At 37.8% G+C, this 21,898-nt stretch overlaps 1 protein-coding gene across 2 annotated transcripts in view; it reads left to right on the forward strand.

The window, feature by feature from the left end:
• KDM4C (lysine demethylase 4C) overlaps positions 1-21,898 on the forward strand; it is a 286,073-nt gene that overhangs the window by 54,195 nt on the left and 209,980 nt on the right. For both annotated transcript variants that reach the window (XM_032206225.1, XM_032206226.1), the window contains exon 8: positions 1,430-1,567. In XM_032206225.1, coding sequence (XP_032062116.1) covers positions 1,430-1,567 — 138 coding nt within the window. The remainder of the gene's footprint in view (positions 1-1,429; positions 1,568-21,898) is intronic.

The raw sequence follows: 21,898 nt of genomic DNA on the forward strand, positions 1-21,898 counted from the left end.
TCTTTGTGTCTGACTTTACAGAGGTATGGCTTTAATCTCCCAGAAAGAACATCAGTGAGTGACCAGAAGTGCTGTCTTTTTCTTCATCTTCAGAGGAGAGCATCAGTCCATGAGAGCGCAGGAAGATGAATGTTTTTAATTTTGCTTCTTGAAAAAGAATATCATGACCAATTTTTGCTTACCTTACTCCATGTTTTTGTAATTTATTCTGGAATCCTTTTATATCTGATGTCCGATCTTGCAAACTGCTAGGAATTTGATTTCTTTCAGTCTATACAAAATACAGTCAATTTTATTTTTTTCTTCCTGTAACTTTGTGTTGAGTCAATGGTCTCAGCACACTTTTATTTTGATTGCTATTTGTTGTACTTGGAAAGAACAGAGTTTCTATTTAGAACTACCCTTGCTTATTTTCTAAAGCAGTGCCAGAGCTTAATTGTAGTCAAGTTTTTCCTCTTTGAGAATCTTCTTCGAGGTCCCCTGTTCTGTAGGTATTTAGAATTATGGCCACGAGTAGTACTGGAATTATTATGTCCATTATGCTTAAAGAGAATGAGTAGAAGAACAGAGGCACATTAAAATCAAATTTAAAGTAATGCTTAAGCAATTAAAATGCCACTTTAAAACTGGGACATACTAGATGGTATATCCAATGCAAGAATCCCCTTTGGTGTTAGTAGATGTAATGCTGAATAATTGCTGCAGTGCCATTGGTAATTCTTACTTCTCATTTCCTGTCTGAACTGGTTTGAAGATACTGCCTTGAGGACCCAAATGTATCGTGCTTCACTGTTGTACTTCTAATGTGTTCCATTGGTATAAAACATTTTCTCTAACTGCCAAGGCTCACTAACTTAGTTTCCCCTATTTTATACTCAATCATCAATACGACTTAAAAGCCCAGTCAGTCCCTCAGGTGGATATGGGAGAGAAAGGTGAGCATGAGGTCTCTCTTCAAGAACAGTGAAATAGTTCTGGTGCAATTTTAGGTAAACAATTTCAGGGCAGTGAACAGAATATTTTGTTCAACAATTAGTGTGTATTAGTATTTTGGGATGGAAGAGTATGGGTATTTTTGACCACCATGTCTTTGCTTCCTCTTGGTCAAGAAAATTGGTACATTCTTTCCAGTGTCTTTGTCAGTTCCCAATCCTGCCAGGTCGTCTTCCCAGCAAATAACTCTTTCAAGACTTTCTTTCTTGGAAGTACTTTCTGAATTTGTAAATACATGTAGCTATGCTGAGAAGCTATCCAAATTACAGTAAAAAAAAAAAAAACACTGTCTCAAATATTTTATTTCTGTATGTGTTAAATCACAATTGTGTGCAGGGGGAAAAAGCATTCTTTGGATAATTGTAAAGGCAAGTATAGTTTTGATTGCTTCAGGAGCAGAACTTACGTTGCATTTTTTTTTTTTTAAATGCTATAGGTTACACAAGAGGCAGGGGAATTTATAATCACCTTCCCATATGGATACCATGCAGGATTCAACCATGGTTTTAACTGTGCAGAGTCAACAAACTTTGCCACTATCCGATGGATTGATTATGGAAAGGCAGCAAAGTTGGTAAGTCATATTGCAGAAAAATGATGTATAAGAAAGTCTTTTTGTTGGTTATTTCTGGTGGGAATCTGTGAAAGCCAGTGAGAAAGGGAGAACTTTCAGCTAGTAACTTAAACTACCGCTAAAGTTTTAGTTATAGTTGCTTTTTTTTTTTTCTTGCCAGCAACATATATTCCTCTCAGTAATGAATTTTGATTGAAGCTTACTTTATATATTGTTCTTCAAAAACCAGTCCTATTTATAGAGTTTTTAAGCTGAAACTACACAAATGGAGGGTATATGACTGAATTCTGCTCTGAGCTGCACTGCTTGTGAAGACACTTCATTTGAAGTTGGAATTCTGATACCTGGAAAAGAACCATAAATGATTAAACTGAAAATAAAGTTTAAAGAAACAAATTCAACTTTTATCTTCTTTAATGTGAATATATGCTATACTACAAGATGATAAAGTACCTGTGAGCACAGAATAGATATTTGCAGGTTTTAAAGTCAGGTGTGCTTTACTGAATATACTTCAGAAAAAATTTGGTACATAGCATACATCTTTTTTAATTTTCATACATAGCATGTGAGTAAATACGCAACATGAAAGCACACAATTTGTCCAGTGAGTGCTTGTTACTGTTTTTCAATGTTGTACGGTTTTTCTCAGAATTATGGCTTAGGTAACCGTAGGTCAGTATGCTTCCCAGAACACATAATGCAGAAACATTTTCTGCATTGACATGGACATTATTGACAAAACCAAAATAACGTGATTTGCATAATATAATAGCTAAGAAAATTAGCTAATAAGCTGATAAGGCTGTTCAGTGCAAAATGAGGTTTATCAATTAAGTAATAACAGTCAGCTCTCACTAAACTCTTTCATTTGGAAGACATCATGTCTTGAGATTTTCTCAAAAAACAGAATTTTATGATCCTTGTCCCTGTTAATTATTATTCTTAATTACATTAAATATGCTTCAAAAAGGAAAAGGTTTGAAGAAATCTTTTTTTTTTTTTTTTCCATGTGCTATGTCTGTACTAATGGTAGTGAAAATACTGAAGACGTCAGTATGTATCTAGCATGCTCAGCTTGGTCTTAACCTTAAATGGGAAACTTGTGTTTTTAATAGCTCATGGTTAAAGTATTGACTGTGAAGTCTATTAAATATTTGATAGCTCAAAATTTCAGTAGATAACTACAGTGAAATGATGTTGAGAGGAATATGGGCGTGGATGCATAGCCCCTTTTGTGCTGGGTAAACTGACTTGTATTTTAAAAGGTATGGATGTGCTGCGGCTCTAAAATTTGCATACCTCAATGTCAAGAATGGTAAATTTTAACTTGGGGTGCAGAAAAGCTAGTGACACCTGCAGCTTCGTCCTCTTCAGTGTACGGGCTTTGTATTTCTTATGCTTTTAAAAGAACTTCCTACTTTACTGTGTGCAGCAGCACCAGTACTGACCTTTTATGCCTCCAGCATGGCCTCTCACTTCTCATGTCATACCCTAAACTTAAATTCAGGATCAAAGTCAACAGAGTTAAAAGATAATTTGTTAAAGGTAATGAAGTTTTATTTCTTTACATCACTCCAAAATTACTTCTTAAATTCTGAATTTTTAGCTGAGTAGTCTTGGCATACACAGTGTAAGCACAGTTCTATTTAATGAAAACTCTAGCACACAGATAAACCTTCCTCTTAGGACATTGACTTACTTCCGTCCCCTGTGGTCTTTATACATACGCACAGTATTGTATGTGTACATACATAATATAAGAAATGGAAGTAGTTCTGTGGTGTTTGCAATTAAATGTTTGAAAGTTTCAAAGGGGCAGCTAAATCAATGACTCAGTGAGTCTCCCTCTGTAGAGAAATCTTTGAAACCATTGTCAAATGTGAAGTCTAGTTTCTTTGGCAAATGCTGTTTAATGCAAACTGCTTAATGTTTTTTTTTTTTTTTTTTAATTTATTGTAAAAAGCACACAAGAATTAAACTTTATATTTTCTTTTTTAAATGAAAAAGAAAATGCTAGAAAGTGTGAATAGGATTTTCTGTATTTTTACTGGAATTGTTTAAAAAGATGGATTAACAGAAAGGGAGTGAAATAGTTCATAATACTTGCGTATGTTGTTCATACTGTACAAATAGGGTAAACAAATTGAAAGGAGGGAAAGTAAATGGCTATCTATTAAATTGTAATTGTGTGGTACTTCAGAAGCATAAACAAGTTAGAGTTATTGCAAGGGGGGTATTCTGTTTCTTGATTATGGTGTTTCTCTAGAAAAACATGAGGATGGCTATTATTATTTTTATAACAACTTCAGGAAAATTCATGAAAATACTAATTAAAAAGGTATGAAGTCTGTCTGCCCAAAGGATACTTACATTTCAGTAAGTTTTATTTGATGGTCTGATAATTTCATAAAAAACAAAACAAAAAGCAAAACAAACAACAACAAAAAAAGTACAGCTTTACATCTCCATTTGTCATTCTTCAGAGTGCTGATGTTGTGTTTGTTATCTATTTCTTCTGTATGTTGTATGTACAAGAATTGTAATTGGAAAAAAAAAAGGTTTGGATCTCTTAGTTCCATGGTATTGTACTTCAGAAATTGCCTGTGTCAGCAAAATGCAGCAATATCTAGGTCAGTTTGTTGCTGTATTCTCATGAGAGAATATTGCATGTTGATGACTAATTATTTGTCTTCCTACAGCAACACATTCATTTTTACAAAATAGCTTCTAATTACTTACAGCTGGGTTTCTGACTTAGAAAAAGACCTGAAATACAGTCAATATTCGTTCTACATTAATTTGGAAAAAAAAAAAAAAAAAAAAAAACAGGCAAAGATTTCCATTAAAGCTGTAGTAAATATTTAGGCTACGTGATAATATTGCTTTCCTGCATAAAATGAAATGATATTAAAGATTCTGTGAAATCAATTGCAAATGTTAATTAAATCAGAGATCATTTAGTCCCTAAGCAGTGTAAACTTTGGTTAAGCACACACTATAGATAAAAATTCCCCAAATGATTTTCTGTCGTTAAAAATGCTGAACTTGTAATCCTTGTTTCCGTATGTGTAGCCTGCCTACCCATCAACTCTGGGAGCAGGAACATACCTCTGGCTTGTTTATTATTATTATTTTTTTTTTTACGGTTTGTGTAAGACTTCCACTCAGGGGCAGCATATGAAAAGTAATACCAGCTGGCATCTCCAGTGTGCTGTTTGCTGTGACTTGGCTGCTGCTTCAAGCTGTGTTCTTACTTTTGTGAGTCAAGTGGGAACATCTGCACAGATGGGGTGAGAGGTAGAGGATGATGGGCAGGAACGACACAGGTCATAGAAAACATGATGTAGACAGAATTAAATAGAAGTAACATAGATTAGAAGAACAAAAAACAAGGGGAATTGGAGGAATAGGTGAGCTGTACTAAAAGTCCCAGAACTCCAGAGGAGAAAGAGCATAGTTCAATTTCCAGACTTTTTCCTACTGGCAAGAACATGCAGGAAGAGAAATAGGAGGTAACTGCTGAAAGGAATAAACCAATCATGCTTGGCACATGCGTGTGGTGTGGAGGGATGTTGAAGTGCTGATTGATGTATGGTAATGGTGGGACTTAAAGACTCAAAGGGTAGGTAGTGCTCAGCTAGCAAGTACATTAACTGTGCTTGTTATGTTGTATGAGGGTAGGAGAAGCATTCAAAGGTTTAAATATTCTTAATAGCCGTCATCCTATGATTACAGGTTGTTGACTGATATTTATTTTTGAAAAATTTAAATGGTAGAATGGGGCAGGTGGGATATTTCTACAGATTTTTTTTTCTTCTTCCTAATGGAACAGCATTGGAAGTGCATTTTAAATTTCCTTGCTCCGATGTATTTTATTGCTCTTGCTAAAGCCATTGGGCCAATAGTAACTAGCTGTGTGTTTTGTAAGTATATACTTACACTTTGATTTGTTCAGAGTAACTTAAGTGCTGAAGAAGGAGTAATGTTCTGGTGTTCCAGTCACTGAATATAAATATTTGCACATAATTTTTTATTTCTAATGAAATAAATATCGTTCTGAAGAGACTGGATAAAAGATACTTCACTAGTCTGAGAAAAATCTTGTGTTCCTTGAGCAGAAATTTAAATTTGTAGCTGTGTGAGCGGAGCCCCCTAGTCTACCCTCTCAAAACGTTTGTAGACCATCTATGTTGATTAATGTTCTATTTTTGTCTACTGTATTTTTTTTAATGAATGTCAATGTTGCCCTCATACAAGGCCCTCTGTGCAAGACCTCTCATTTACAGTTGCCAAAATCATGTTTTCAGTCATGATTTTCACCTGTCCAAATTGTAGCTCCGGTGGATAGGGTTGATGAACTTTATACACTTTAATTTGATACTGAGAATCAGAAACGGATCTAAATTTTCAACAAAATCCTGTGCTTTCATGTTCAAGCTTTTTTTTTTTTTTTTTTTTTTTTTTTCCTTTGGCTTTTACCTTGCTGCTGTTTATGAATGTTGTTTGAAGAACCTAGATGTAGGCCAGTATTCCTAATTACAGGGGATCTTTTGACAAGGCACTTTGTCTGACCTTGCATAGTGTGTCAGGACTGCACAGTCCCACGTAACCTTGCTGGCTGAAGGATGTTCACAGAACTGGGTTGAGATGGAGGTTCTGTGTAGAAAATGTCCAGCAGTAGGGTGATCAGATGAGGGCTCTCTAGTTCTTTATTTGCTGGTGATTGTTTTAGTTTCTTTCCTTCCCTCTTCATCTTGGATTGAAAGCCCCACATTCCCCCATCTGCTGCTTTTCCGAATCCTCTTGTCTCAGTGTCTCACAAGTCCCTATCATCCCTTGCCCAAATCAATACCCATCCATACTTCCAAAAGCTTTCAGAGGAAGCACGGGCATTTCCAAATACTGCTCTACTGTGCTGTGTGTGTTTTCTGGGACCACTTGAGGACTCTCCTTCACTGTAAATGTATGTCAATTTTACTGCCATCTATCAGGGATAGAGTCACACTAGGTGATTTTAGTAGTCATTATAATGATTCCTTTGTACTGTAGCTCATTTCAGAACGTGATTTGTTTTCAGATGTTGAAGGGTTCTGTATTGGAAAGCTTTTTGTTCTTTAGCTGATGCGTAGAACCTGAAGAGAGAAGTCTGCTGACCTTTTCTACTTGAAACTGAGGTTACTTAAGTATTATTGCTCTCTTTCATAAAATTATATTGGTAATTACTCATGCATATTCTTTGGTGGTAGCTGCTTAGCAACGTGTTTTCTGTGGATAGGTTAGATCAAAGTGCTGGCCTGCAGGTTGTATTTTTCCCTTTGGTGGGATGAAGTGCAGTTGTTTTGATGTTAGGTTTGATGGATTTGTTTGCCACTGCATTCATTAGCTTCACATCAAAAAATTGACAGGCTGTTAAATGAAACTTTGGCTTAGATTTTCAGCTTGACTGTTTGGAGACATTTGTGAAGATATTTTGTTTTTGTGCTGCAACAGCCTCAAGCAGTTATGACTGTTTTAAAGGGAAGAAAAGTTATTTACTATCGTGATTTATTTGGGTAAAAGTAATTTTCTTGAGGATAGCTGTGCCCAGTTTATTTTATCCAAACAATATATTTGTTATGAAATGTGTATTGAGAAACAATATGCATGACTTAAATAATCATATCAGAGAAGAAATTATACTTACTGACCACACAAAAACAGTTTTCCACCTCTCAGGATTTATCAAGGTAAAACTTTGTTAAAGAAGGATGTTTAGTTGCTTTTGTTCAATAAAACGGTACAGTTATCTCTTAAAAAAAAATAAAAATCCACTAAATCCCCCCCTTTTTTGGGGGGGAATGGAGATGAATGATATAAGGATTTAGGCTTAAAAAGAATCTTGCTACTCCTGCAACCATGTTTTAGTACTGAATGTCAGAAATAGCTACAAGTGAGCTCATGAATGATTATTTCATCAGTTCATCTTACTAGTTTGAATTATGTTCTCTTGTCAAGGTAACTTTTTTTTTTTAGCATACGTGTTGATACATTAGTTTGCAATGGTATTAACATCATTCAAGATGTAAAAGTTGAATGCATTTACTTACTAGAAATCATAATTAGCCTCCTTATATTGACTTGGCTGCTAATGAAATATTGCAAGGATTCAGGAGCCAGACATACTTACACACTTCCCATTTCTGGTCATGATGATAGCATGCCACATCCTGCGCATTCTGCAGTTGTTTTTTTTCTTTTTTTCCTTTTTTACTTTACAATTGTAGTGTCGTGAGCATACTCTCAGCTTTATGATTGTCATGGAACACTTTTTCTATTTTTTTTTTTTTTTTAAATCTTGATGTTCTTTATCTTCTATTTTTGCCCATCTTACAGCTGTCTTCTATTTCCCTGGTTTGATTCCTACTTTCACAAACTTGGTATTTCCTGAGGACATCGCCTATAAAAATGTTTCTCTCTAAAACATGGTTCTTGTGGCCTGAGATCTATTACTGTGATGGGGACAATGGGCAATAGCTTGCTTGCTTCCAGTTTTCTAGTTTTGTGACATATGTTGAGTGTAGAACTGTAACAGTTTTAGGAATATGTTACTAAAGGTAGTTTTAAAAGCCTTCTATAGCATGAGTGTCTGTACAATTCAGCTTTTTAACTTCGTATATATCCAAATGATACAGTGTGCATGCTGTGCAGTATCTTTATTTGTCTACCTGGTACAATCTGAATTATTTACAGTTGTTGTCTTTGAAGGTTCAGATGCCATCAACTCCTATTTCTGTATAATAATAAAAATATTTTCACCTATGAGCTTAACAGAATAATATTCTGTAGTTTTCTGAATCTTCCCATTTTGGTAGAGCAAGTAATAGCAAATTCATATTCTGAGACTTTTCATGACTGCAGTGCTACACTATGTGCAAGAAGCATTATCATCTGAGTAGTGTCTTCTGTGGTTTGGAAATTCATTGTACATTTCTGCTGAATCTTTTCCATCTGTACATGGCCAAATTCTTGTGTGTGATGCTACAGTATGTGTGACTAAGGTTATGTATGCAGGCATGTTTTTGGTACAGGACTCTTATGCCAGCTGTTCTAATTTACTAAATTAAAATTAAATCAATGGTGCTATCAAAATCCCTGAAATATTAAGGAAAATACCAGATTTTTAATGCAATTTTGAATAATAAATAAGAGGAGAAGAATTTCTTAAAATATAATTTTAAATGTTAGAATATATGTTTGCAACTGAGTGAGTAGGAATGATGAGATCTAATTTTTGTTCGATTTTTTTTCTATGTAATATTGTAGAAGTTCCATTTTTCAAAGTAATGTATGTACCAATCTGGCATACTTGGTGGATTCCACCCCCCAAGTTGTTTAGAAGTTTTTGTTTTATAGCAGCTCTCACCAATGAACAAAATGATTTTTTTTCCTGAAAAAAAGTCAATAATTTGCAATAAACTTGCCTTTCAGTATATCATTTATATGAATCTTTGAGTAAATCAATGCAGTTTGTCTTTCCTTACTTTTCAACAGAATGCAGATTATAATTATCTTTGATTTACTGAGAAAAAAACATTGTCACTAGGTACTTTCTTTTCCTTAGATTAATGTCAACCTGTAAAGAGAGATCACTTGCATTCCAGGTTTTTCCAGAAGGCAGAATTTCAGCTAAGAACTAGAAACTCACAAAATAGACTCTCTGAGCTTGAGTCAGTTGCTGAAATACAGGTGTCTAAGACCATTTGAGATGAATAAGGTATATTACTTTCTCTGTCAAGCTAGAAGAGTACTGGTATTCCATGAGCTCTGTGTGGTACTGAGAGCTCAGGAAGGTGTCACAGATGCCAGAAAGTGGTTCAAGTGGCAGTGGATGCACAGGCAATTGAAGTGAGCCATCTGTCAGTGTATTCTCTTATTTATACGTTTTGTTTAAGCAGAAGTTGTGCTAAAAATTAATTGCGTTCTTGTACCATTTATCATATATCGTATCAATATCCTGCCAGATACTGCCTGGCAGCATGGATGTCTTTTTTTTTTCCTTATGTTTCCGTATGTAGAGAAAAAGCGTTGTATGAAAATCTCTTTCCCTCAGTTAACCTATTTACCTTCTACTGTGACAGCAGACAGGAGGTGAATCCTCTTGCAGCTGGTATTAGTCCAACTCTACAGTGACATTTAACAGTTCAGAGAAGTCGAAGACATGATACGAATTGTCTGTGATACAAAGGATAATGAAAGGTTTTGAGACTTGAGGTAGAGGATATCACAGGTTAGATTAGATGCTGTGTGAGAAGGCTCACACCAAACGTATTGTGAAGCACATACTTGCAATTTTATTTCTTCTTACGAGAGTCTGTGGAAGTTCATGTAAAAATGAAGAAGAAAGATTGACTAGCAGTATTGAGGATTTGCAACAGTCTTGTCTTCATTTCCAACATTTGAAAGAAAACACTGTAAATATAAGCACAGAACTCAAAATCCTTGACTAAGTCTCAGCAATGACTTGTATGATTGAAGAAGAATAAGTGATATACCCCAATCCTGACGTATCTGCAGCAGAGCAAATAAAGTGTATACTCTATTTTTAGTACAAATGACCTTACATAGCCTAGCAGATACGTGAAACAGAAGCTGAACATAAGACCTCTCAGCTGCAGGTTTAGTGTCCCCACTGTGCTAGCTCCTTGAGTGACTAAAACTTGTTTATATACAGCAAGTTTTTTTTTTTAAAAAAAGTCTTAAGGTTTACAAGTCTACAATATGATCATAAATGAATTGTACATGTATAGCTTGTACTGGTTTTATTTTAGATAAAATCCGCAGTAGAACATGCTGCTATGCTTTACAAAATGAAGGCTATTAAAATATGTCTTGAAATCATTTTCTGAAATGTTCTACAGACAAAAATGTTGAATTAAGACCTCAGTGCTTTTGTGGTTGTGTTCAGTTTCTAAGGTTTGTCTTTCTGCCCAAAGCATTTATAACTTTCAAGCTGATGAGAGAAAAACTAGAATTAATCACCTTGAACATGTTGTAATTTCTCACAGGATGTATAGTAACCTCCTAACTTGCATGCATTTTGAGTGAGATAAGTTAATCCTTTCTGTTGCTAGTTTATAACCAATACTGTCACCAAATAACTTAAGAGTCTATTTTAAGTTTGTTCTCTGTATTTAATGTAATCTCATATATTTGTTAATATCTTCTGGTCAATGAGCACTGCATGCATAGACTTCAACAAAACATTCATAGGTTTTAATGAAAAAATTCATTTGATCTTACATTTGCAATTCAACATCTTATATGCTTTGGATTCTGAGGGAGAATTCTTCACGTTAAGTTTGTGATACAGGTATGTATCCACATGAATAAAAAGAGGATTATGTCAGAGAGCCAGAGTGGTATTTGTGTCTAGGAAGCAGTCAAGGGACTGCTCTAATTCAAACTATTTGGCAAACGCTGGAATGAAAAATAAAAGATTGGTGTCATTTTGCTTATTTCTGGATTTTCCAGACTATTCCACCTGAGTTAGTTCAGTTACTTCTTCTGTGTATCTTAGAAAAGAACAGTAAATGCTGTGTGTTTGTAGTTGTTTTTTTTTTTTTCCAAACTATTAAGAGAAAACAGTGTATAAGAATGACAGAAGTCTGAATATTTTGGTGCATTATAATGAGCACTGTGGGAACAATCTGTAATGTATTAGGATGGGTCAAGATAAAGATTTCAAAATTTCTTCAAAAGGGAAAGTTACAGTCAAGAAAACTCAAAATCTCCTTCTGTGCATAATTTTCCCTTTTTTATGTTGGTGGATGTTGATATACATGTCTTAGTAAGTGTATCAGCAGTTAATTTGTTAATCGCGACATAAAGAATCTATCCTGAAATCTAAGATTACATAAGATACGAGAAAAAATCCAGATAGGTGGCAATTTGTATGTCTCTTGGACATCTTTGAAATGGACTGTAACATAAACCCTTGGCAAGTGCATTTGAAGTTCAAAATAATTTTGGTACTTTGTTGTAAATCAGTTACCTTGATGGTTGCTATGTACATATGAATGAAAGATTGAACTAAGGAATTTTTAAAGTTTTAATGGTGTCATTAAAATTACAATATAACAAAAACAGTTGTCATAGGTGATGCTGTTGATGTTCAGTGAAAACTGGGACCTCAGAGAGTCTAGACCCAACATATTTTGTCAATAAGTCTTTACAGATAATTTTATTTAAATAAAATCTAAAATGTATATTTGATCCCTGAAAGTGGAAACTTTTTTCTTGTGTAGGTGAGGTATCTAATTAGATATAGCTTAGCTTCCTGTTTTGTCAACGTTATCTTGAAGAAATTCTCTGTATTTAGAAGCTGGAAGTAGTGCTGCCTTAGCACGTTTAATTGAAGCAAGTTTTACTTCTATTCTTGCTTCATCTCTTAATTCCCTCTAGCATGACAGTATGATAGCAAAGAGATAATAAGAAAAGGACAAAGAAATAATGTGCTAGAGTTTGCTAGCTTTATGAGGAGGAGTATTTCCAGTCAGACAAGGTGGACAAAAGAATTAGGGATAGTAGCTCTTGGTGTTACTGTATTTGTACATATTTCTTTCCTCCACCAGCATGAGAATACTGTTTACTTCACTAACGCAAACTCCAGCCATTACAAGAAAGTCTTCAAGAAAGACTGTGAAAGAAACACAGATACCTGACTGTCTGCACATCATACAGCTACTTACTATGTCTGTGATTCCAAAGTAAGGTGGTTGAAGGTGGTGGAATTATTGAAATTCTTCTGTCATGATGTTGTGGTTTAACACCTGTAGGTAGCTGAGCTCCACCACACTGATCTCTCACTCCCCTTCCTCAATAGAACAGGGAGAAAAATAAAGTGAAAAAAGCTCATAGCTTAAGGTAAGGACAAGGAGATCACTCACCAATTACCATAATGAGCAAAACAGACTCAGCATAGGGAGATTAATGTAATTTATTGCCAATTACTAACAGACTAGAGTAGTGAGAATAAAAACAAACTAAAAACTCCTTCTCTCCATCCATCCTCTTCTACGTCATCCTTCCGAGTAGCACAGAGGAATGGCGAATGTGGCCTGTGGTCAGACCCTAATGCTTTGTCTCTGCTGATATTTAATCTCCACTTCCTTCCCTCCTTGAAGAAAGGACGCCGTTCTTCCCGAACTGAGCCTGCGGGGGCTGCCCACAGGCAGCAGCTCCTCAGGCACTGCTCCCACATGGCTCTGTACCACCATGGGTCCATCCATCCCCCAGGAGCAAACTGCTCCAGCACGGGTCCCCCACAGGTGGGCGGCAGCTCCCCCCAGACCCCCTGCTCCTGCGTGGGCTCCTCTCCACGGGCTGCAGCTCTGGCCCGGGGCCTGGTCCTGTGGGGGCTCTCCATGCGCCGCAGCCTCCTCCAGGCCACATCCACCTGCTCCCCGGGGGCTCCTCCACCCATGGGGGGGACTTTCTGGAAGTTATTTTCTATTTGGTGTACCATAACCCTGTTTTCTTTCAAGAGTGTTGATGCAATCACACAAAAGTTATAATGGACAGATTGCGTCTATTTAATCTTCTTTATATGTCTGTTTAAGATTTGTGCTGCTCTGAATTTTTCTAGAATTGGTGCTCTTCTTCATGTTCTGCCATCTGAAATTGAAAAATGCCATTTCTACAGTAATCTCCAGTCTCAGGAAGCTAGAGGAGTGTTCTTTTACAGTCGTACAAAGTGTTCTTGACATTGTACAAGTTCTGGGCAAAGCAGGTAATTCTGGACAAGTCAGTTCCATGGCAGCCTATAAAATCCTGCAGGCTTGATATTTGTAGCTATGAGTTAGGATATCTGAGCACAGGTATTCTTACAGGGCTTTTCTTTCCGTAATGTATGCTCTTTTCAATAGCTGTTAGAAATTGCATGTAGCTTGTCATTATTTGAAGGTTATAAATTGCTTCAAGAGCATTCTAATTTAATTCTTTCTTTTAAAAATCATAAAACATTGGCTTATTCATAATTGTTATCAAGCTGTTCTCTATCATCTGCTGAATAAAAATGAAATGTTATGTTAATGTAACAATGATTCATACACATGTAAAATAGTCATAGATGACTATTGAAAGAAGTCTTGATCGTGTTTTGAAAGCAGTTTCTGTTCATGATCTCTAAATTCTAAAAATTCAAAACATCTTGTTTAAGAGAACATTTAGGGCACTAGATTCTTTTTGGCAATTACCGTATTTAGATTATTGTATATTTTTTTTCTTTTGAAGTAGTCAGAGTCAGTGTTTATCAGTAAATCTGAATAAAGAGGTGCTTTACAATATGTAACTTAGAGGCTTTCAGCAACTCTTCTTTTTTTTTTTTTTTTTTTTTTTTAATAGTGTTTGCAGTGTTAGCAGAACAGGCAGATGGTTTGCTTTGCCAAATTTTTGCCTGTTCTCTCACCTCCAACAAAAACAGGGTCTGTAAGAATAAAAAGAGGGAAGCCCATTTATCACTTTCCGATGGCCTGATCATCAAGAGGAGGAATCTAAGAAATGTTTTATGATCTCTACTACTATGTGCTAGAGATCTTTGGCCAGTGAAATATAGCAGTATGCAACGTGTCACAGGAGGGGGACAGATGTACAAACTTCCAATCAGATAACACATTGCCTAGCATATGCGCATATATATATATATATATATTTATTTATTTATTTATTTAAATCAAATCACCTCAGTGTTTGTTTCTCATGCTCACCAATGTATCAGAAACATCCCAACCATGCATTTCAGGCATATTTTTTTTAATGGTGGCATTTATTAGAATGTCTGGAGCATTTTTTGTTTATTAATGGAAAGATATGGGACTTTTTTTTATCTTTGCTTACCATTTTAGCATAGTATTCCATAGAGTGTTAAGATTGTATTTTCAGGCTCTTCTTAAATTTTCACATTTTTTTTTTCTCTGAATAAATAAGTTCATGCAGGTCTTGTTCATAACATAAATCCTTGTCTGTGGGGAAAATGCTTCCATGTCCTTCCACGCACCTACAGAGTAACTTGCTTCAAAATGTATTGTAGTCTTTTGTATTATGAATATTTGAATATGTAGCTCATTAGGTCTTTTGCCTGGAAGAGAATGAAATCTTCCATGGTCCTTTTGTGGCTGTGGCAGAAATCTGCCTGCAGTACTTCAGAAGGGAGTACTTAGAAGGGCATTCACATCTTTCCTTTTGTGCTGTTGACAAACTTTTTGTTGTTTATTAGTTGCTTTATCTTGCAGATGTAATCTGGCAGACTTCTTAAAAGAGCTGACTTGTACACATTGTGGTTATTGAATGTGGTATTCAAAACTACAAGGTCTTGAATTTAATTGTAGTACAATCAAACTTTATTCAGAGGGTGTTTGTAGATGAAAACTTCCAAAATACTCTTGATTTTTCGCACTCTTGATTTTTCTTGTCTTGGTGTAAGGTAAAATATGGAAATAAATACCAGAAAAATCTGTTCTTGAAACATTTTTTATATGGATAAATTTAGTGCTAACTTTGTAGAGCAAGAAGGATTTTTTTAAGCCATTTTGACATAAATATATTCTGACAAGCTTCTACAGCTAATCAAACATACTTTTTCTTTTGGCTTTGGAAGGTGCTGAGCACTTCCAGGTCCTATTGACAGCTAGTATAATTTAAAATCTCTAAAAAGTAAGCAATATTTTATTTCATTTCAGACAGGATTTTAATCTTAATCATGACTGCCAGTGGGTATCTTGTAGCTTTTTGGCTTTGCAACATTTACAGGAAATGCTAGATTATTTTTTTTTTTTGGTTGGCAAATCCATGTTTTTTGTGAGGCAGGTAGGTCTTCCTGTGCCATGTTAATGACCAAGTACTTGTCTTGCACGGGGAGAAAGGTGATAATTTTAGTAGAACTGTTGCTTCGCGTGTCACCGTAATCATCAAATGGAAAGTAATAATATAGTGACAGGATTGGCATGGAGACTGATGTGGATTTTTCTTTTTCTGTCTTTATTACTAAACTCCAATATGCAACAGAATCTGTATTTAGTTTCATAAAGGTAATGTGTCTAGCATGTAATGGCTAATTTAGAACAATGTGAAATTTTATCAGCTGCTGTGCTGCTTATAAAATTGTTACAGAACAGTTTGAATTGGAAAGCTCTGAATCCAAAGAGAATAAATTTAATATGAATGCCTTTAATTAAATTGTGCTTAATTTAAATAATGTAATTTGTATTGATTATGCTGCTGCAATTCATTTGGATTTTTATTTTTAATTAAGATTCAATAATCTTGTTTTACCTTCTGGAGCTATTCACAAAATGACTGTGAAGAAAATTTATGTTAATTAAATGAACATTTATATACATTTATTAAGCCAAAATCAAGCCATAATTTTTTTTTTTGAAGGTAGCTAAATATAACAACATTTCTTACAAGGACACAGAAGTTGATTTTATTTTATTTTATTTATTTTTTTTGAGCTAATCTGTGTTCGTTTAAGTCCTAAAAATGATGCGAGTCATTTGCTCTCACTTCCTGAATGTCTGCCAGCGTTACCTTCTGAAGCTACTTGAATGATTATTTAAGTGCAGCATAATACTATTGTTTTCTTCTCCATCTTGTAATTTGTTGTGTGACTTCTCCCTATCATCTGGTGGCTGTGGGCCATGGAAGTGAAGTTTCAAACTTGTGTGACCTCCTAATAATTTTCTGGAAAAGAAGCTACCAGCACATAATACTGCATAAGCTGAAAAAAAAAATCCAAAATGAACAACATGCTGTATTGTATCAACTCAGAGCATGAATGCTGTGTTAAAGCTTATTGTTAGTACTTTTTTTTTTTTTGTATTATTAGCAGTAAAAAAAAAAAGATTGTGAGATGAGACATCCATTTATTTGTAAGTGTGCAGTGATAAGCATGTGATTTTTTTTTTTTCCCCTGCATTTGTGTATTTGAAGGAGAAGTCATGTAAAGCAAAGGTTACTGGAAAAGTTGGAAGGGCAGAGAAACTGAGCGAAAAGCTGTAGAACTAATTGCTTGGCAAGTGTCCTGTACCTTAAGAGTAGACAGGAAAGCTGAACATATCGAACTAGTTAAGTTCACTTCACCCAGATCTCTGTAAATATTTGTGCCAAAGGAAAATCCTCCAAAGTGGTAGCCTCAAACACTGTTTCAAGCTTGAATTAACACTTAATTTACCTGAATTGAGTCAGAAAGATTGGACTACTGTTGACTCACCAAGTCTTCTTTCTTCCTAGAATCACAGAACAATGGAATGGCTTAGGTTGGATCCTTAAGGACCCTTAAGGATCACACAGTTCCAACCCCCTGCCATGTGCAGGGACACCTCGCACCAGACCAGGCTGCAAAAAGCCCCATCCAGCCTGGCCTTGAACACCTCCAGGGATGGGGCATCCACAGCCTCTCTGGGCAGCCTGTGCCAGTGCCTCACCACCCTCTGAGTGTAGAATTTCTTCCTCAGATCTAAATCTAAAAACATTACCTCTCATTGTATCTACTCAGCTTTGTGTAAAGTCTCCCTCCACCTTTCTTATGAGGTCACTTTAAGTATTGGAAGGCTTTAATAAGGTATCCCTGGAGCCATCTCTTCTCTAGGCTAGCTAACACCATCTCTCTCAGTCTTTATAGGAGAGGTGCTCTAGCCCTCAGATAATTTCTGTGGCCTTCCTCTGGACCCACTCTAACAGGTCTATGCCTTTCCGCTGCAGGGGGACTAAGAGCTGAACACAGTGCTCCAGGTGGGGTCTTCTGAGAACATAGTAGAGGGGGGACAATCCCCTCCTTCCAGTGCTGGCCACCTCTCTTTTAGTTTAAAACTATTCCCCCTTGTCCTATCACTATCTGCCTGAGCAGAAAGTTATTCTCCAACTATTCCCTACGCGCCCTTCAAGCATTGAAATGCTGTAGTGAGGTCTCCCTACAACCTTCTCTTCTCCAGCCTGGACAGCCCCAGCTCTCTCAGCCTGCCTTCATAGGAGATGTGCTCCAGCCCTCTGATCATCTTCATGGCTCTCCCTTGGACCCATAGAACAGGTCCACATTGTTCTTGTGCTGGGGCCCCCAGATCTGGACACAGCAATCCAAGTGGGGCCTCACTCACAAGGGTGGAGCAAAAGGGACAATCATTTCCTTCAACCTGCTGGTCACTCCTCTGTTGATGTAGGCCAAGATGCAGTTGGCCTTCTAGGCTGTAAGCACACACTGCTGGCTCATGTCCAATTTTTCATCCACCAGTACCCCCAGGTCCTTCTCTGGTGGGCTGCTCTCAGTCCTTTCATCTCTTAGTCGGGTATTTATGTCTGGAAATGCTCTGATCTGTGTGCAGGACCTTGTAGTTGGGTTTCCTTGGACTTCTCAGTCCTGTCCATATCCCTCAGGATGTCATCCCTTTATGCTGTGCCAGCTGCACCACTATGCTTAGTGTCATCTGCAAATTAGCTGAGCATGCACTCAGCAAGTCTGTCTTTGCTAACGATGTTAAACAGTATCAGTCCCAATATGAGAGATGCCAATTGTTACTGGTCTCCGCCTGGACATTGAACTGTTGGCCACAACTCACTGGCTATAGCCATCAAGCCTTTTTTTTTTTTATCCACTGAAGAGTATGAGCTTCATTTATGTATCTTTCGTTTCTAGAGACAAGTATGTTGTATGGTACCATGTTAAAGGCCTTCTTTTCCACAAAGTAATTCTTACCTGTAAGCTCTGTCTTTCAGACAGCTGATTGCAATCAATGGTTTTCTTTTTAAAGAGGTGTAGTGGGTTTATGTGGCAAGGTTTTGGTAGCAGGGGGCTATAGGGGTGGTTTCTGTGAGAAAGATCTAGAAGCTGCCCCATGTTTGGGAAGGGCCCCATTGTTTTCCAGATCTGAGCCAATAAGCGATGTTGTTTGCGCCTCTGTGAGAGCATATTTAAGACAGGGAAAAAACGCTGCGCCAGACAGCAGCCGGGAGAGTCAAGGGAGTGAGAGAACAGCCTTGCACGTGCCAAGGTCAGTGTAGAGGGAGGGGGAGAGGTGCTCCAGGCGCCGGAGCAGAAGTCCCCTGTGGCCTGTGGTGAGGACCATGGTGAAGCAGGATGTCCCCCTGCAGCCCATGGAGTACCATGGTGGAGCAGGGTTCCACGCTGCAGCCCGTGGAGGAGACCACGGTGGAGCAGGTGGCCCTGCACCGACGGAGGCTGCCGCCTGTGGAAGACCCCTGCCGGAGCAGATTCCGGGCCGGACCTGTAGCCCGTGGAGAGGAGCCCACGCAGGAGCAGGTGACCCGGCAGGAGCTGCTGCCCATAGGGGAGCCAGGTTGGAGCAGTTTTCTCCTGAGGGATGGACCCCGTGGTATGGACCCATATCTGGAGCAGTTCTGGAAGAGCTGCTGCCTGTGGGAAGCCCACGCCGGATCAGTTCATCAAGGACTGCATCCCGTGGGTGGGACACCACAGCACAGGGGACAAGAGTGACCGAGAAGGAGCGGCAGAGAAGAAGTGCTGTAGACTGACCATAACCCCCATTCCCCTGTTCCCCTGCACCGCTCGAGGGGAGCAGGTGGAAGAGGGTGGATGGGGGGGGGGAAGGTGCTTTTGGTTTCTTTCCTTTGTTTCTCACTTCTCTCGCTTGTTAGTAATAGGCAATAAATCTTACTATCTCCTTATGCCGAGTCTGTTTTGCCCGTTACAATAATTATTGCGTGATTTTCTTGTCCTTATCTCAATCCTTGAGCCCTTTTCATATATTTTCTCCCCATTCCTCTTTGAGGAGGGGGAGTGAGAGAGCGACTGTGGTGGAGCTCGGCTGCCCACTTGAGCGGAACCACGACAAGAGGTCAAGACTCCAGTCCCTCCTTACTGGCCTTTTTCTCCTGAACAGTTTGTTGGGGAGTTCAGACTAAATAGTTGATGAAGCAGTTTGTTTGCAGTTCAGACTGCATTGCTCCAGTCATGTAATTCATCCCACCACATTTTGGTGATAGTGATTAGCTCCTAGTTGCACAGTGGTTGCCAATCAGCTGTCAACATCACAGAAGGTGAAAACTTGAGCACAGCTCCAGGCAAGCACCCGGGTATTCACCTGTTCAGTTCGTCTCCTTTTTGACCCTGCTTCTCCCACTGGGAGGAGAACACCACCTGCGCTCCTGATCCCTTTAGTGTTGTTCTGAAGGTCAGAAAGCCCTATTAATGTTTGAGTTGCCCTATCATTCCATCATTTGACCCTGCATGGAATAGTAGGAATGGGTGGTAAATTTTTTTTTCTAGTATATTTACTTCAGATATTGGTACTGTGTTAATTCTGTCATACCCAAGCAGCTAAAAATGCTGAGCTGGTGTTACAGTGTCACCTTACAGTTACTGTTGGAATCAAAACTACATGGGATGTTGACAAAACACAAGGAAATCTAGAGCAGTTTTAGTGTCTGGAAGTGCATGTGTTTTCTGGGGTTGGTCATTTTAAGTCATCGTATATATATAAAGCTACTTTTTATTGAGCAATAATCAATTTCGATCTTTTGCGTGAACAATTTGCAAATCTTCATGTTAAAAATGTAATTCGTAATGCAAATTCCTTGGTTTGCTTTACTTAATTTTCTTCTGTTACAAAATATATAAATGAGTTCGTTATTAAAAATACTATTTAAAGGATTTTTCATTCCTGTCTGTGTTCTGGTTTTCCTCCAGTTGCAGATACTTGAAAGCATGAATATATGGTAGCAAAACTGAAGGACTAAACAGATGATGAGAACTGACAGTGTTGTTATATAGCTCATTGTGACTCTTCTGAAATTAGATCCAGGAAAGTTATTGACTCTGTAGGGCTTGTGAAAGCAGGTGAGAATTTAGTTTTCTCAACTAATTAAGAATGTTGACACAGCCAATTAAGATTATTTAAAACATTCTAATTTTTCCACTTGTTTATTTTCATCCTTATCAAAAATAGTTTTTGACTTTTTATTTTTTCCTGGATATCAAAATTATGTTGGTGAATAAAGCAGGTGTGTAGAGGTCTGGCAAATGGACTGTTTTGGCTTCAGTAAATCTTAAAACAGAAGGTGCTGAGTTAGGCAAAGGGGTTTCATGTCACATTTGTTACCTTTGTCTTTTGATAACTTTTTAGTGACCAGAGAGATAAACATACATCTCTTTATGTCATTCCCTTTATTTGTTGACCATGTCTAATGACCATGACATGTCAGTCATTGGTGATAAATTCCTTTCTGTGCAGAGGCTGAAAGACAGTGAAAACTAGCTTTTCAGAAGAAAGGGTATAAGGTCATGGGACAAAGAGATGCATTGTTTCTTGAGGGCTCCTTGGTAAAACTTAGAGCATTTATTGAAATTTCAAATACATTGAAATGAAGAAAAATTGGACTCTTAAAGGATGATTTTCCTTTTTTTTTTTTTTGTTTCCCCTTTCTTAATAAGTCTTGTATTTCATAGAATGAAATACACTGAATGGTTTGGGTTGGAAGGGACCTTAAAGATCACCCAGTTCGAACCCCCCTGCCATGCTATCAGATCTGGTTGCCCAGGGCCTTTTCCAATGTGTTCTTGAGTGCTTCCAGGGATGGGGCATCCATAGATTCTCTGGGCAGCCTGTTCCAGTGCCTCACCACCTTATCAATGAAGAATTTCCTCCTAACATCTAAATCTCTTCTATTTTATTTTAAAACCGTTCCCCCTTGTCCTGCCATTGTCTGCCTGAACGAAAAGTTGTTCTCCATCTTTTCTGTAAGTCCCTCTTAAGTATTGAAAAGCTTCAATAAGGTAGCCTTGGAGCCTTCTTCAGGCTCAACAGTCCCAGCTCTCTCAGCCTTTCTTTATAAGAGAGCTGTTTCAGCCCTCTGAACGTCTTCCTGACCTTATTTTGGGCTTGCTCTAACAGATCACCGTGCTTCTTGTGCTGGGGGCCCCAAACCTGGATGCAGCACTCCAAGTAGGGCCTCATGAGGGCAGAGCAGAGGGGCACAATCCCCTCCCTCCCCTGCTGGCCGCACCTCTGTTGATGCAGCCCAGGATGCAGTTGGCCTTCTGGGCTGCAAGCACACACTGCTGGCTCGAGTTGAGCTTTTCATCCACCAGAATCCCCAAGTCCTTCTCCTAAAGGCTGCTCTCAATGAGTTCTTCTCCCAGTCTGTATTCCTGTCTGGGATTGTGCTGGTCCAGGTGCAGCACCTTGCACTAGGGCTTGTTGAACCTTGTTATGTTTACATAGGTCAACTTTTTTTGCTTGTCCAGGCATCCCTTCCTTCTCTTTTATCAGCTGCACCACTCAGCTTGGTGTCGCCTGCAAACTTGTTGAGGGTGCACTT

Source organism: Aythya fuligula, chromosome Z (genome assembly GCF_009819795.1).
Source record: "Aythya fuligula isolate bAytFul2 chromosome Z, bAytFul2.pri, whole genome shotgun sequence".
Classification (NCBI taxonomy): Eukaryota; Metazoa; Chordata; class Aves; order Anseriformes; family Anatidae; genus Aythya; species Aythya fuligula.